At 41.5% G+C, this 17,621-nt stretch overlaps 1 protein-coding gene across 1 annotated transcript in view; it reads right to left on the bottom strand.

The window, feature by feature from the left end:
• The window catches only part of IDO2 (indoleamine 2,3-dioxygenase 2), a 48,744-nt gene that overhangs the window by 22,957 nt on the left and 8,166 nt on the right, over positions 1–17,621 (bottom strand). The window contains exons 2-4 of the mRNA XM_022571279.2: positions 9,232–9,327; positions 2,420–2,539; positions 175–293 (exon numbers count right to left, since the gene is read on the bottom strand). Coding sequence (XP_022426987.1) covers positions 175–293; positions 2,420–2,539; positions 9,232–9,327 — 335 coding nt within the window. The remainder of the gene's footprint in view (positions 1–174; positions 294–2,419; positions 2,540–9,231; positions 9,328–17,621) is intronic.

The raw sequence follows: 17,621 nt of genomic DNA, 5'->3' as shown, positions 1-17,621 counted from the left end.
TGTTCAAGTTCACCCCTTCTTTGGCACCATAAATCGGGTAATAAATATGAACATCTCTAATCACAAAATAGCTGACAAAGCCTGGATTTTTCCTGCAGAGAGAAGGAAAAGTCAAGACTCTCCCTTACCCGGTTTTAATCTGTGCAAATCCCAAGCGCCTTCTCCCGCTCTTACCTTCCTGGGTTCCTAGTAGCCCAGTTGGCCAGAACCACGTCCGAGTGAAGCAGGATAGGAGGGAGCCCCAAGTTCCTGGAGACCTCGACCAAGGGAAGGGCAAGGGTTCTCGGCAGAACCTTGCAGATATAAATCCAGACAATTAGCACATTCTAGAAAGAATGCAGCAGAGGAAGCAATCTGTCTTTTATTCTGGCAATCTTGTGGTAGAACAACGAGCCGGGGATAAAACTGGAATTATGTGAGTGATCCATATACACACACCTCATTCTCATATTTATTCTGTTAACAACCTAGTGGATATATTGTTTATGAGTACGGTCTGAAATATATATGAAAATTACAAAACTGGAACACACACACACACACATAGAGTATAAAATAATCTCTGAATATTGTGCAGGGAAGGGCCTGAGCAAATGTTTAAGCATAAATGGGGGCTGAGCTAATGAGCAGTGGGAAAAAATCTCTCTCTATATATACATACCTCCAGATAAATAGATAGATCAGACAGATATGTAGCTATCTAGATATATGTGTGCTTTTGTGTATAGTCTTAGTTTTAGGAACATATGCGTATGTGTTTGTATGCACGCGTGTGTGTGTGTGTGTGTGTATCCTCTCCTCAGGGAGAGGGACGGGAAGGATAGAACGCTTCATCAAATCCAATAACAACTTCGAGTAAGTCACCTCAAGACAGTCCCCATTCAACCCCTGAGTTATCCTAGGACACTCTAAAGAACCCTATATGCCCCCAAATCCAGAAAAACTATCCGGACCCATGCAGGTACCAGTGGGGGACTCCAACCACGAACAAGGCTAAATTAGTCTAGATCCAAAAGAACATTCTTATGCTTCTTGTCTCCCACTTCCATTTTCCTTCCCGTTAATCTACTCAAAGAAGTCCAGCTTCTGCCTTAGTTTTCCCTTAGATTTTTAGAAAGAGTTGGGACAGAACTGTTTCTCAGGTAGAAAACAATAAAGAGCTTTAAAGAGTTGTCAGATTCAAACCTAAGGCCAGCTTCCCTTGGGGGGCAGTGGATGAGTGGGGCAGCGCAGAAGTGAGGTGTCTCCATAGTGAGGAAGCGAAAGGAGGAGATACAAAGAAGGTAAGAGATGGCCCGAGGCGGGGTGGGGTGTGACAGGGGGCTCCCACCCCTTTCCCTGATTGAGGATTGTGGTTTGGAGAACGGAAGGAGGGAAGCCCATTGGATGTCTTGTCCTATGTGCCTAGATCTCAGACTTTCCAACATCAGACACATGACTCTTTTTAAAGAGTCTGAAGCAGCTCTATGCTTTCCTCTTCTCTCCTTTCTTACTTTCCTTTCTTTTTCTCACTGGGAGTCTCCTGTATTTACTTGAGAGAGAAAAGGTAGAATCTACCAAGCAAACAAGATAAGCACGGGCTGCTGACTCAAGAAGCAGGAAGTACTAGAACAAGGGTAACACCCTCATTTCTGGAGAATGTCTATTTATAAAAAAAATGACACTAATAGGAATTTATCCTGCAGTTAGGGAAACAAAGATTTCACGTTCCAAGTTTCAGATTGAAACTGTAAAAAGTTATGAAAAGATTCAGAAGAGATTTACATGAACTATTAAGAGACACAGACCAATATTTGGTAGATAGCAAGCAACATTCAAGAAAGGAAGATTGGTGTTATAAATGGCAATGTGTGCTCTTCCCCGCTGGGGAAAGAAGGTTACATTAGTGAAATCAGAAGGTCTGAGCTGTGGCCCCGGATTTTCCACGAACTTGCTATGTGACCTTGGGCAAGGAATTTAACTCCTGTAGTCCTCAGCCATCTGTAAAATGGGCACAGCATTGCTGTACTTACCTTATGGGATTGTGAACATTGACTGTGATTACGGATGTGTACAAGAGCACAAACTGCTGTAAAATGGAAATCATTAAGTTTTCCATGACACCTCAGAACTTGCCTTCAAATGCAGCTTTTCACAATTCTTGGAAGAGGGTGGGTGCCAGAAAAAACAAAATTCAAAAACTAATGAGAGGGCTACCAGTTCTAAGGAAAATTAACCTCCTGGCCAGGGGAAAAAGGTGTTTTCATTTAGATGGGCCCTTTGTCCTTCCTTCACCTCATACCCAAAGGAAAGAACAAGAAAGGACCCATTTTCCAGGCAAACAGAGAGCGTTTGCCAGGTGCAGCAGACCTTTGTAGAAAGCGTCCTCCAGGTGCAGCAGACCTGCCAGATGACAGGACAGGTGTCCCTTTGTCCCTACCTCTTTGGGCTGTGCCTCTCCATCCTGCCAGACATATCCCATGGTAATAAAGGATAGGACCAGGTGTGCCAGCCGCTGTTCCCGGTAACCCGTGAGGAACTGGCAGTTCAAGAGGGGCATCTGTTCAAGAGAATTTCCAGAGATTACCAGCTGCAGGGGTGTGAAGGGTGCAGGGGTTCTGTGGCTTGAAGGGGTTACGTTTCAGTGACGGGGATCCACACACCCCCCTTTCTACCCTGATCTTAGGACACTGCGGTAGAGGAGGTATCCCAGATGATATTGTTCACGAAGTACTTACACCAAATTTTCCCCATGGTTGTGCCGGACACTGGTCACCATCACTGACAGCTTGGTTAGAGTGTTCTAGAATAACTCAGTCCCAAGACTGACATCATTTATTAAACGGGAGTCTTCCGGGGCAACTTTTACAATCCTGCCTTATCAAAGCACCTCTGCGTAACGGGTACCATTTAACCCTAATAACAGCCCTGCTGCTGTGGACGTTACTGTCTCTGTTTACTCTGTTTAATTCGTAGGTAAACGAGTACACGGAGGCCAGTGGAGTTAGGAATCCGATCAAATCCCTTAAGGGAGGTTGCTGAGCGGGAATAAGAGGTTGTTCAGTTCTTGTCCGAACACTCCCCGTGACCCTGTGACCTCTCCACGCCCGCTCCCTCCCTGTCAAGATGCGTCATAGAGAGGTGTAAAGGTGATGTCGTTGAAAGCAACACCCTGTACACAAGTTAGTTATTACTGACAGCCCTGCCTAAGCAAATATTACCAGTTTCTCAGTTTTCCCCCGGCCAACCCTGCCTGTCTCGGTTGCCATCAACAGCCTCTGAGCTCCAGCTTCCCTGTACCTCCCCCTCGGCTTTCCTCCGTCCCCTATCCCTTCCCCAGCTCTAGACACAGTCTGATCTAGTTCTTCCCAGGTGCCCCTCTCCAGGATCCGAAGCGCCAGAAGGGGCGGCGGTGGATGTGTGTATCTCTTTAAGCTCCGGGCTCTTAAACGATGAGTGACAAGTGGGCTGGGACCGCGGTTCCCCATGCCCAGGGCCCGGCAGCCGGAGCCGCAGCCTCCCCGATGGTAATCCTTCCTCCGCTGGCCCCTAGGGGGCAGCCTTTCTGAGTCTGTCCTCACTGTGCCAGACTGTTTATTTCACCCTTAAAATTGGCTCTGAGATAGAATCGCGAAAGTTCTGTGCAGAATCGCGAAAGTTCTGTGCCTTAGGGTGTGTGTGTGTCTATTGGAGGGATTGCTGAGATGTTGCATTTTAACAGGAACCAGCCTGAGAATTATAACCACAGTTATAATGTATTCAGTTATTTCTTCAGTACTTATTCTAAGGCAATTACTAAAGTGTCCAAGGCATGGTGCGAAAAGCGTCCCAAGCAGGTTGATACTCCATTTTCCCCCAAACCCACAGGCCAAAACTGAGGGTCAGAGAGGGTAAGATATTTGCCCAGAGCCACAGAGCCAGGAGGGACTGAGCCAGGGTGCTAGTTCAGTTCTGCTGACCACAGCCCTGCCCTCTGAAGTCAGCACTGCCCGAAAAAAATATGATAGCCATACGTGTAATTTTACATTTTCTATCAGCCACATTTTAAAAATAGCAAAATCCAAAAAAGCCCCAGGTGGAATTAGTTTTAATAACATTTTATCTAGGTCAATGTATGCAAAATGTTTACACGTAATCAATATTAAAAATATCGAGATTTTTACACTCTTTTTCTAGTAAGTCTTCAAAATCCAGCGAGTGTCTCACATGCCAACTTGTCCTGGCCACATTTCCACTGCTCAGTAGCCATGAGTGGCTACTGGCTACCTACAGTGCAGCCTCAAGGTAAAGGAATAAGGTCCCAAGATGTTCTGGGGTCACCTTCTATTTTTCCCTGCTCCGGATTTATAATCAGCTCTTTCTCCGAGAAGCCCCAGTTCCATTTATTGGAAAAGAGTTCCAATAAATGGACACTGGGTTTGCTCTTTGCTAGTGGGATGCCACTGTTTCTAGATCCCTCACAGTGGACAAAGCTAGGAAATGTGTGTGTGTGTTCTGTGTGTGTGTATACACGTATTATGTACACATACAATGTTTGTTTACCCATCTATATATCCACAAAATGTGTGTGTGTGTGTGTGTGTGTATATAGACATTTTAGTATCATATGTACATATGATGCTAAAATGCTAAACATGTCAGACGTCTCCGACTCTTACCTGGTGTCACAGGTTGGTCTTATCTTTCCCCCCTTGCTAATTTATAACTTTCATCTCTGATGGTGAAATATTATCCACTATTCATTTACTTATTTATTCATCCTAACATTGGGGTGACCAAAAAGTTCGTTTGGTTTTAAGTACAAATAAAAGACATTTTTCATTTTCACGAAGAACTTGATCGAACAACATATTCACTAACCGAACGAACTTTTTGGCCAACCATATATATATATGTCACATGAATGGAATCATACAATATGTAGCCTTTTGGTTCTGACATGTTTCATTTAGCAAAATGTATTTGAGGTTCATCCACATGGTTGAATAAATCAGTAGCTTATTCATTTTTGTCACTGTATAGCGTTCCAATGTATGAATACGGGAGTCTTCGTTCAGACTGCTGTAACAAAGTACCATAGACTAGGTGGCTTATAAACAATGGCAATTCGATTCTTACAGTTTTGGAAGCTGAAAGTCCAAGATCAGGGTGCCAGCATGATTGGGTTCTGGTGAGAACCGTTCTGCTGTCTTCTTGCTTCATCCTCACGTGACAGCAGAAGAGGGCCAGAGAGTCCTGGGGTCACTTTTACAAGGGCATTCATCCCATTTATGAATATCCCATTCTACTTTCATGACCTAATTACCTTCTGTGTTGGTCAATTTGATGTGTCAACTTGACTGGGCTAAGGGATGCCCAGATACATTATTTTTGGGTGTGTCTTTGAGGATGTTTCCAGAAGAGATTCTGGAAGAGATTGGGAGACTGAGTAAAGCCCATCACCCTCACCAATTCGGGTGGCATCATCCACCCTGTTTAGGGCCTGAATAGAGCAGAAAAGTGGAAGAAGGGTGAATTTGCTCTCTGGTTGAGCTGGGACGGCCATCTTCCCCCATCAGCACTCTTAGTCCTTGGATTTTCAGACTCGGACTGGCGATGACACCGCTGGCTCCTCCGGTTCTTGGCTTTCCTGGGCCTCCAACTTGCAGGTAGAAGGAAGACTGTGGGACTTCTCAGACTCCATAATCATGATCGTGCGAGTCAGTCGCTCCTCATAAACCTCCTTCTATATATCTCTGTATCTCCCATTGCTTCTGTTTCTTGGGAGAACCCTGACTAATACACCTCTCAAAGGCCCCAGCCCTGACAACATCATGTTGGGGATTAGGATTTCAACATATGAATTTGGGGACCACACACACATTCAGGCCGTTGTACTCAGTTTAACCATTCCCCTGTTGAGGGACATCTTGGTGGTTTCCGGTTTACGGGATCATTTACCCACAAGCTTTTCCAGGCACATAAATTTTCAGGTTATTTGGGTAAATACTCAGGAATGTGATTGCTGGGTCATAATGGTAAGTCGATGTTTGCCTTTAAAAGATTCTGCCAGACTATTCTGCATTCCCATCAGCAAGGTGAAGTAGAGTCTCTTTTGGTTTATAGCCTCACCAGGGTTTGATGTTGCCAGAGTTTTAAAAAAACGTTAGCTATTCAAATAGGTTTTAAATTGCCTTTTAGTACTTATTAACATAGATACATAGTCCTGTGTTTCTCTGTAAGTCACCTAGTTTCATTTTTCTTCCTTCCTCATTAAGACTTGCAAAACCTTCCTCTTATTCTACAAACTCTGAAGTTTCACCAGGATATCTATGGGTGGTCCCCTGCCCCCATTGTCCTTCTGATAGAAATACTCCAATCTTTCACAAGAGCTGAAAAATTCTGTTTTTATGCATTTAAAGCTTTGCTTTTTCTTCGCCCACACTAGTCTACTTGTGGGACTTCCGTTTTGTGGAATTTAGATCATCCATTTCTCTTTTTCATATACTTTTATTTTTCTGATGCTGGCATTTAATTTTTGCTTTCTGCTTTATAAAACCGTTTCAAGGAAGTCCCTAAATCACCATTATTTTTCTATAATCAATGTTTCCCTCATTTATTCGGGTCGCTATTGAGCTTTTTGTTTATTTCTTTGCTTTCCAATAGTTCCTTTTACCGAGCAACTTTATTGATTTTTATGGAGTACATATACTGAAGACATTAATGCAATTTTTAAAAGCACTGATCTCATCTTTTGGCTTCTGTCGGAGACCAAATGTCCTGTGTCTCCCTCATCCTTCTTGACTTGCTTATTCTCTTCATATCGTTTGGTCATTTGGGGCTGTCCATTCGTGTTCAGGAATGGAGGCCAGCATATCAGAATTAGTAACTAATGGAGCTTCCCTTATCATGTTTCCAGAATACTTCTGAGCTTCCTCTTGTGAGCTTCCCGTGAGTCCACCAGCTGTCTGTAGTGTTTTGTCCCAGAGGGCTGGAGAAGGGGGACCCTTCCTGGAAGAAGGTGGTTGAGTCTAAGCCAGTTAACAAGTTTTTGTCTGTCTTGTTTTGTTTTTTACTAACCTACGGATAGGGGCCTTGGGGGCTTTCTAAGAGTAAGGTGGTTGGCCTGGAGGTACTGTGAGATTAGAAGTACAAATTCACTTTCTGTCTTGTCTGTGCCAAGTAAAGGCCTCAAGAGGACAAATGTCTTAGTCTGTAGCTCTATGTGTGGTCCTGGAAGCCACAGTATTTGCTTCTCATGACGGTTTTCCAATGGATTCAGTCTCCATCTGTGGTGGTGAAGTCTAAAGAGTGGTTTTATCCAGTTAGTTGTTTTAGAACTAATTAGAAGCATAGGGAATGGCCACGGATGTTATATTAGTTTCCTAGGGCTGCCCCAAAGAAGGAACACAACAGAAGCTTATGCTCTCACAATTCTGGGAGATGCAAGTCTGAAATTAAGGTGTTTGTGAGGTTTGTTCTTTCTGGAGGCTCTCGGGGGAGAATCTGTTCCCTGTTTCAGTCCAAGTTTCAGGTGGTTGCCAGCAACTCTTGGGATACTTTAAGGGCCTGTAGATGCATCACTCCAGTCTCTGCCTCTATCTCCACATGATGTTCTAACCTGTGTATCTGTGTGTCTGTGTCCAAATTCCCTTCTTGCTCTAAGCATGCCAGTCCTAGCGAACTTAGAGTGCACCCTAATACAACACACATGACCTAATTTAACTTGATGACATCTGAGATGGGAGAGGGAGCCCCGGGGGTCTTCTTTTTGCTTTGGTTGAATGCTTGGCATGGGTACAATAGACTCATTTCTGGATCTGATATAATTTGATTAATATGGTACGAAAGTCCTTAAGGGTTTTATTCCATCATTTCTCTTGTTTTCCCTCACTCAGATATCTCCCTTTTTCTTCTTTTTGTATTTCTTTGGTCATTTTAATGAGACTTTAGGCAGCAGGAAAATAAATTCTTAGGCTTAGTTTCCCATCTTCATGGACACTGAAGACAGTGTCTTACATCTCTTACAAGGTTTTAAACCTTGTGCTTGCACTTAGCAGGCATTCCATAAGTATTTTTAAATGAATTTGTAATTATAGACATGAAATATGCATAAGTCAGTGAAGGAGAATTTTGGAGGGGAAAACCTCTTATATGTCTAAAATCACATGGCACGCCAATTGGTGAGATTAAAACGGATGGAGAAGAGACGAGAGGGAAGTGTAAATATAAATATCGAACACTGTTGTGTGGCAGGAAATACAAAAGCACTATTGCAAAAGTCATTTAGTTTTCACAACAATTCTAGGGGCCCCGAATTTCTCCCATTTTATAAATATGGAAACAGAATAAGTAACTCGTTAAGTCAAAGTTTATAGCGACTAAGCGATAAAACCAAGAGTCCAACTCAGGTCCTCCTGAGTCAAATCTGTGTTCTTCCTATAACACCTTCTTCTTATTCCTGTGGGGTCATGTCAGTTCTCCCACCGTTCCTTACATAATTTGGGGAAACATTGCTCATCTTGTCTCATATGTGGCATTTACAGACTTATCAATGATTTCTGAAGAATCTGCCAACCCTGACTTTATAACTGGGAAAGTCTCTTGACTCAACTATTCTGTGAAACGCCGACAGTAAATCAATGTGGCTTCACTCATGGGGAGGGGAGCCCTGACCATGTGGCTTGGCATGAGGGCACTGAGAATTTTCACACCTGTCCTTCCCCAGCTAGGTCTTATTTATCAGTTTCCTGACACTTCTCAACCAGACTGTCTTTCTTTTTTAAACACATGCTTGTTGAGTGCCCAGGAGCTGTTCTGTGCAGGCTCTGGAAACTTTAGGGAAACACACTTGTCATACCAGAAGCAAGTGTCATTCTGCTCATCATGAAGGGTGAGATAGTTTTAGTTTTGTGGATAAACTCAACAGCAGTGATTGGTCAGCTGACCCACTTCCACAATGCCGAAAAAGGAAAATGGTGTGAGGATGAAAATAGGGTAGTGAGAAGGGGTTAAGGAGAAGAATACAAAACGTTTGGGGCTTCCCTGGTGGCGCAGTGGTTGAGAGTCCGCCTGAGGATGCCGGGGACACAGGTTCGTGCCCCCGGTCCGGGAAGATCCCACATACCGCGAAGCGGCTGGGCCCGTGAAGCCATGGCCGCTGAGCCTGCGCGTCCGGAGCCTGTGCTCCGCAACGGGAGAGGCCACAACAGTGAGAGGCCCACGTACCACAAAAAAAAAAAAAAAAAAAAAAAAGAATACAAAACGTTTTACCTCGTTCACTTGAGCTCGAAGCTGGTGACTCCCAATCAAGTGAGGCAGTCGGTTGGCAATTTCCATCCAAGGTCTATAGTGATCAGGGAGCTCTTTCTGCATTGAAAAAATAAAAATGTCTCCGTATTTTAGACCTCTCTGGGAAGCAGCTTCGTGTAGTAGCTGTTTTCAGATTTCAGTCTTAAGGCAGAATTCAGGTCAATTCCATTCAACAAATACTGAGAATTCACCATCTGCTGTACCCTGTGCTAGGCACTGCGGATACACAGGTGACTAAAATACAGTCCTTGTGGTGAGGGAGCATATGGTCTAGTAAGGATAAATAAAATGTAATCAGACATACCCAATGCGGTATAATATGTTCAATTAAGGATATGTGTAAGCGTAACAACCAGCTGAAGAGGAAGTCGTTAATTCCATAAACTGTGCTAGGGAATTAAAGGGAAGTGTTCATAGAAATATGATAGTTGGGGCCAGTAGTAGGGTCTGAAAGTGACTTTTCTAGGTGGAACTTTTAAGATGGGAAGCCAGTGAAACAGAGGAGATAGTGGATAAATAGAGATAACTGTGCTTCTTGGGATTACAGATGATTCAGTGTCACTAGAATATAAAGTTCAAGAGAAAGGATGATGGAAGATTTGACCAGAAAATCAGATCAAATATGCTTTTTATTGACTATATAAGAACTTTATTTTTTATGTATGTTGGTGACATGATTCAATCTGAATTTTAGGAAGATAACTTTGCTTTGGGATTTTAAGGTATAAAGTCAGATTAGGAAACCTTTGAAATACTGTCTGAAAATTAAGCTTAGGCAATGGCAGTGAATTTGGAAAGGAGAAGGTATGTATTCAAAAATATTTGGAAAATAAAATTGAAATAATTAAATTTAGGGGCAGGGATGGGGCTAAAGGTGAGGTGATCCCTAGCCCAATAGCACAGTTTATTTGCCCACTCTGGGTCGTTGGTTTAGCCAAGAAGAACACAGGTTGGATTTCAGCAGCCCTGACTCTATCCCAAGAAATGGCAAACTGCAGCAAACTACACTCGTAAATAAGCTTTTATTAGGACACAGCCAAGTTCATTTGTTTCCACATTGTCTACAGTGGCTGTCACTTTACAATGGCAGAGTTGCATAATGGCAACGGAGATCATATGGTCTGCAAAGCTTAAAATATTTACTATTTGACCCTTTACAGGAAAAGTTTGCCAACTCGTGACCTGTCCCCAGGGTCTGGGCCTCCTTTTACAGAGTACAGTCTGCAAGACTGAAATGTTGTGTCTCTGGGTTAAGAAGGAGAGGCGGTGAGGATGATTTCCATGTTTCTGAATCAGATGACTGAATGAATTGTTGAGAAGACAGACTGAAACAGAAATGCAGGTGGAAGTCAAAGAGAGGACATACAATAGTGAATTTGTTTTTACATATGTCCAACCTAAAATATCTGTGGAATGTCAAGATATGGCTATGTACTCGGCAGCTGGATGTACAGTTGGAAGCTCAGGAGAGAATTAATATTAGAAATATACAATCGGGAGGCATCACGGTAGTGCAAATTCTGCATTGTGGTAAAAACCACAGGTGGGTACAAGACCATTCGGGAGAAGTTGCCAAGTGGAAGGAGAAGGCTTAGATCAGCGCACTGGGGGGATACTTACAAGGCAGGCAGAGGAACCGAATCCAGCACAAAAAGACATGTATAGAGGCTAAATGAGCCAGAAGAGAATCACCCTATGGAAGCCAAGACATTAGAGGATCTCTCGGAAGCAGGGATTCATCAGATGGCCAAATGCATCATTTAAGTGAGGTTACCCCTTTGGAAGACAAAACTAAAGAGTCGCTAATATATCAATATATACACCAGTCTTTCCATGTATATGGCATAGAAATTCAGGTCAGGGTCATGGAAACAGGGTTCAAATTTTAGTGTGCTGAGGAGGGAAGAAAACAGAGATTGGAAACGTGAATTAACTTTTTTGGGAGAGCCATAAGCCGTCACAAGGCGACAGTTTGTGTTTGAGAGCTGTTCCCACTTTCGAATGGGAAACTTGAGCGGTTTACAGCCTGCTAGTGTAAGAGGCGGAGATTGAAGAGAAAGGAGAGAGGGAATAATTAAAAGTAAAGGGTCGTGAGGAAGAGGAGGAGGAGAGGAAGAGCCCAAATGCAGCGCCTGGCTGCGAAGAGCTGGAAGGAGAAAGTCTGGAGTTTGAGGGATTCATTTCTTATGAACTCAATTTCTCCACAAATGGTGAAGATTCAGGTTACATGACTTGGGGAGAGGGGTGGGTGTTCAATTAATTATCGGAGGGAAGGGAAGAGGAAATTAAACATAAACATGCAAACAACATAATATATTGCAATATAGAATATGTGTATTATAATACACTATAATGACTTTCAAAACCCAGGGAAGTTTGAAAACTATAAGTTTGGAGTGCTGTAGATCTGTAAGTTACCAATAAGTCACTTGCTGGAGATCCTCTGTCTCTCAGACTCTAAAATAAAACTGGGTGAATCTAACATCCAATACACAATCTTTGAAAATTATAGACTTTATTTAATCCTCTGCTTCCTATCTTTGCCCCTGAATCAATTTAGGACAAATTGGGCACCCTTTACTAGCTTTCCCAACAAATCAAATTACACCAAACATCATAATTTAACATTTTTAATATAGATATTGTGCAGGAGGGGGAGATTTTACCCTCTACTCCTCTTGAGTTCTTGTGTCAGGAGTCAATAAAATTGACACAAAACAGATTAACAGGAGAAAAAGAAAGAAATTTTAGTTTGTGCGTACAGAGGTCTCATAGAAATGGGACCTAAGAAGTGGCCAAAGCAGGCTTTTATACTTTGTAGACACAGAGACAATAAATCTGTGAGGAGTGGACAAGACAAAGAGACTTAGGCTTCAGGTGCTTATCTAAACAGAGTTTGGTCTTGGGGTCGTCAATTAAAGAAGTAACAGGGTTTTATTTATTCAGGCTTCTCGGCTTGAATTCCCTACCTCTGGTGGTAAGGGTGTCCTATCTCCAGATGCGTGGAGGGTACCTTTCATAGGAGAGATTTATTTCCTGCTTTTAGGGAGTCAGAGAAGAGGGTCAAATTTCCTCTTAAATTGACTGTTTCTTAAGTAACTTTCACCCAAAATAATCAATATGCATTGAGGCATATTCATGGGTGACTTGCCCCGGGCCCCAACAATACAGATATTCACAAAGAGGAAATCACACCGTTCTCCTCATGCATTCCGCATCCAGTACCTCAGCTTCTGAGAGGTAGAGTCCACTATGCTCCCCTACTCTTCTCCCAGAGAGAACATTTATAAGCATAATGGTATAATTTTCCCTAGCAGTGCTCAGCGGTAGTGCAGAATTGAAGAAAGCCGCTAATTGACCCGAGTTTGGGGATGTACAGAGCAGTGGCCCAGCTGAGAATGCTCGCGCACATAAAGGCAGAGAGATTTATGGTAAACTGACTCTGAACTGGCAACTTGTTTTTCTTCTCATCTATATGATGCATACGTTTTATGAACAAAAACTGAATGCAGCTACAGAGACAAAGGAATATGATATTTATAAAAGAAAATCACAGAAGCAGACTCATAGTATTCAGAACCCCTTTTAAAGTGGGTTTGAAGAAAAGCTGTAACTAAATCTGTCCTTCCTTCTTTGATGCCTAGAGAGGGGATCGTATTCTGAGAATTAAATTAGAGCATCCTGGAGAATTCCCTGGCAATCTAGTGGCTATGACTTGGCACTTTCACTGCGGTGGCCCAGTTTCCATCCCTGTTTGGGGAACTACGGTCCTGCAAGCCATGATGAATAGCCAAAAAAAAAAAAAAAAAAATTAAAGCATCTTGGATTTCTGCTTCCTGGCTTGCATGGGAATCCTTAAATACTACATTTTGCCTCAATCTAAGCAGCGCTCTATTCTTGAATATCTCTTTTTCTTTCCCCTTAGATTCCTAGAGGCTTCTTTTCCTTCCTTCTTCTCTTCATCCTCTCCCTTCTTTCAACAGTTCTAGTCTTTGGACTCTGGTATCACCCCACAAATGTAAGAAAACCATGAGCTTTGAGAACCTCTGGGCTCTCCGAGTGTGGTTCCCATCCAGCAGCATCAGCATGATGTGGAAACTTGTTAGACATGCAAATTCTCGGGCTCTACCCCAGACGTACTGAACCTGAAACCAGCTGCCTGTGCTTTAGCAAGTCCTGTAGGTGAAGCTAATGTACCCCAAAGTTTGAAAACCACTGATGTGGGGACCTCAAAGGAAAGGGAGAAAGGATTTTAAAGCTAGTTCATAATCCATTAAAAATGTATTCACCCTAAGTGTCCATCGACAGATGAATGGATAAAGAAGATGTGGCACATATATACAATGGAATAGTACTCAGCCATAAAAAGGAATGAAATTGAGTTATTTGTAGTGAGGTGGACGGACCTAGAGTCTGTCATACAGAGTGAAGTAAGTCAGAAAGAGAAGAACAAATACTGTATGCTAACACATATATATGAAATCTAAAAAAAAAAAAAAAAAGAAATGGTTCTGAAAAACCAAGGGGCAGGACAGGAATAAAGATGCAGACGTAGAGAATGGACTTGAGGACACGGGGAGGGGGAAGGGTAAGCTGGAACGAAGTGAGAGAGTGGCATGGACATATATACACTACCAAACGTAAAACAGATAGGTAGTGGGAAGCAGCTGCATAGCACAGGGAGATCAGCTCAGTGCTTTGTGACCACCTAGAGGGGTGGGATAGGGAGGGTGGGAGGGAGACACAAGAGGGAGGGGATATGGGGATATATGTATATGTATAGCTGATTCACTCTGTTATACAGCAGAAACTAACACACCATTGTAAAGCAATTATACTCCAATAAAGATGTTAAAAAATAAAATGTACTCACCCTTTCAATGGGATTTTCCTCTAGAGACTGAATAAAATATTGAATTATGTTACTTACTTTTTGATTGCCAGATTTTGTTTTAAGTTACAGTATGGGGGGACAGGATCAGCTGACGAGTTTTTCACTAAATAGCACCCCTTTTGGTATTAGTTAATACTTATCTATCACATCTATTTCAAAACCTATATACAATTTCAATATTCTATTAATGAATATTGGTAATTGCTTACAATTTTCCACTATCATTAACAAGTTTGAAAGAGTCATCCTTATACATGTGTTTTTAGATGTTTTCTCATTATTAGGACAAATTTATAAATGTGGATTTACTGGATTAAAGATTTTGCACATGGAAAGGTTAAGAGCTACTTCTTGGTTTTCTTACAGAAAAGTTACATGAATTTATAATCACATTTATAGTATGTAATATATAATGGGAGTGCCAGTTTATTTATGATTCTAACAACAGAGCATCACCAAACTTTTTTGTTATTTTTAAAGATATAATATGTATTATCTGCACTAAAATTCTATAATTATTTCAATATTTAATAACAGTAAAATAACCACCCAAAAATATACCTTTCACAGAAATGATTAAAATAATGTAATCAATAATTATGGCAAGACAGTCAAAAAGCACAAAATTTATAAAGTGGAAAGTAAAATTATTCTTATTCTCATCTAGCAATGATGACCCTTGGAAGTTTGAGTGGTTTTCCAGAAATTTTGTATGCTATCATTTTATTGTCTAAATTTACATTTCTGTGATTATTAATGAGTTTGAATATCTTGTCATGCTTTGGTCATTGCGTTTTGTGTGCGGGTGTGCAATGCCATTCACACCAGGGTAGTCAAATGAACCAACGTTTTCATTTATGCCATTGGGTTTTCGATGATGCTTAGAAATTTCGTCCCATCCCAATATCGTTTCTGTTAGAGAATTTCTAGTTTAATTGTTGGTGCTTACATCTTTCATCTGCCTACGCTTGTGCTGTGAGTTAGAGAGATTATCTCATTATTTCCATTTCAAAATAGAGGAGGTTCAAGCCAGAGAAGTTTTATAACTTTCCCGAGTTTACACATCTGGTCGGTGGTCAGGTCAAACCTCTTCTGACTCAGAGTTCAGTGTACTTTCCAGTACCTCCTGAGAGTAAACACATGGAGAATGGTGACTGCGGAGGTGGTTAGTACAAGGGGACAAGAAATCGAAAGAAACTTTACATGTTTTTCTTCCCCTCATTCCAATAATCAGAAGACCCAGAAGTGGGATGGACACAAATAATAAAATCTATGACCTTCTTTTCTATTTTTTCAGTTTCCTATTTTATGTTATTCTTTTTCTGCACTTTTGTATCTGTCAAGGTACAATTTTCAAAAAGTTAAAAAAAAATGACTCATGCAAATATGGAACGTGTGTCCAAAATATATTTAGTTTATTCATGAGGAACTCAGCAGGATGGTCCAGTTGATTCAAAAGCACTTGATAAACTGAAGTGTTTAGAGTTTTGAAAAGAAGAATGTTAAAATTAAATTGCTAAGGTAAAGACACAGTAATTGGTTAATGTCCTATATGGCAGAACAATCACAAGCTTTAGGGTTTTATTTTCTACTCGGCGGAAATCACTGGCAGCTCTTTTGAACAAAAGTCTGCAAGGTAACGTGCAGCTTCAGAGATTCGGTCCGAATCAATAGTAAGCGGCATGTCGAGAAAGGAGCATCCCTTAGGTAATTCAGTAATCTTAAGGTGAGACTGTTTAGTTAGACAGGGCTCCGGATGGTACTAAATAAAACTCAGCCCTCCTTTTGCTCTGTTTTGGATTATTCTTCTCAACACATTTATAATCTAGAAAAGAACACACTTTTAAAAAAATAATGTATTTTATAGAAACAATAAACTGTATTAGCACGGATTAAGTTAATGAAACCAGCTTCTGGTTAAGAAAATAGCACAGAAAGTTTAAAAAATGAAAGTTTAAGTGAAATTAAAGCCGGCGAACGTCAACAAAGGAAGTTGGGTGACAATATTATGATCATAAAAATTAGAATGTAAACTATGGGACAGAGTAGAATGTGAAGGAGAGGGTTTTAAGTGAAATAAAAGACAAGTTTCAATGGAAGGAGGCTGGTGTGTCATTGCTGCAAACTAAAGAGGAGAAAGATATTAGATGACTTTGAAGAGACGGGTAAGCAGCATGAGAGGGCCTTGGAGGCTACACTAAAACCTAGGATTTTGTTCCAAAGAGCGGAGTGATGTGATTTGATTTTTGTTTTAAAGGGTCACTCTGACTGCCATGCGGAGACTGTACTATGGCAAGAGGGGAAATAAGAAGACGGGTTACAAGGCAATAGTCCAGGGAGAAATAGTGGTGGACTGGACTAGGGTGGAAAAGAGAAAGGTGGGCAGCTAAAAGACAGTTTTCAGAGACAGGGCTGAACTCCTTAATTATCACATGAGTCATTTGAGAATAGTGAAGATCACTGTGAGACTCAAATGGGAAATGTGCAGTTAACACAAGGCCTAGTACAAAGTGAGCACCTATTAAATAATAAGTACTACTCTTATTATATATTATAAGAAGGTTACCATAGGAAATAAGAAAAACTCCATTCTTAATGAAATATAGGAGAATGCTATCAATAAATTTTGCTAATACCTTGAAAATCTGAATTAAAACCATTGCTTCTCTCAAGTGCTTTGAATTACTACAGGAGATTATATATGACTTTATTTTTCCTAAATCGTTGCTTGGCCGCTATACAGAACAAGGTTCCCAGCATCCCGATTCCTTTTCTTCTGCTCCATGGCACCCTTACAATTTGTCTTTGTTTTGTTTTTCCCTTTCCCTTGTTTTTGTAGTTAAACTACTTCCAAGCTCTTCTCACTGTTTCTCATAGTTATGACACCTTTCTTCCCACAAACAACCTCCTACGTGTAGCCCCTCAGCCCTCACCTGGACCTTCACTGTCCTTGACGTATTCTGTCGTTTTCAAGTACCAAGCTAGTTAGGCTAGAGGTTCTGAATTAACTCCTGGCTGGGGTTCTGGCATCAGTAATTTTTAAGCTTCCCAGCCAATTTTGATATGTAGTTCAGGAACCATTGCTGGAACCCACCCTGCCCTTAACCTTCTGCTAGGAATATATTCACACACCAGGGCATTGTTGCTTACCAGACGCATGAAATCCAAATTCCTGAGCCTAACGTTTGAGTTCCCTTGATCTCACTCCAATCTAATCTCCTGCTATAAACTCTCTTGGTTCCTCCCTTCCTGCCAAGCAAATTTCCTCACATTCTTTATGTCTAAAGAAAAATTACTCCTCACCCACGCACCAACCCAAACACACGTACACAACAGACACACGATCTGGCAAGGGATTTCTGTGGCTTCCTTATGGACATAGGTCTGAAAGGTATACATTTTCCTCACTGAAACATTAGACCCTGGAGGTGTTTGAGAGTTTATAGAAACAGTGGGA

Source organism: Delphinapterus leucas, chromosome 21 (genome assembly GCF_059928025.1).
Source record: "Delphinapterus leucas isolate spDelLeu-1000000601 "Yukka" chromosome 21, BTC_Dleu_Yukka2, whole genome shotgun sequence".
NCBI lineage: Eukaryota > Metazoa > Chordata > Mammalia > Artiodactyla > Monodontidae > Delphinapterus > Delphinapterus leucas.
Note: the sequence above shows the minus strand (reverse complement) of the source record. Positions and strands in the feature narration are given on the sequence as shown.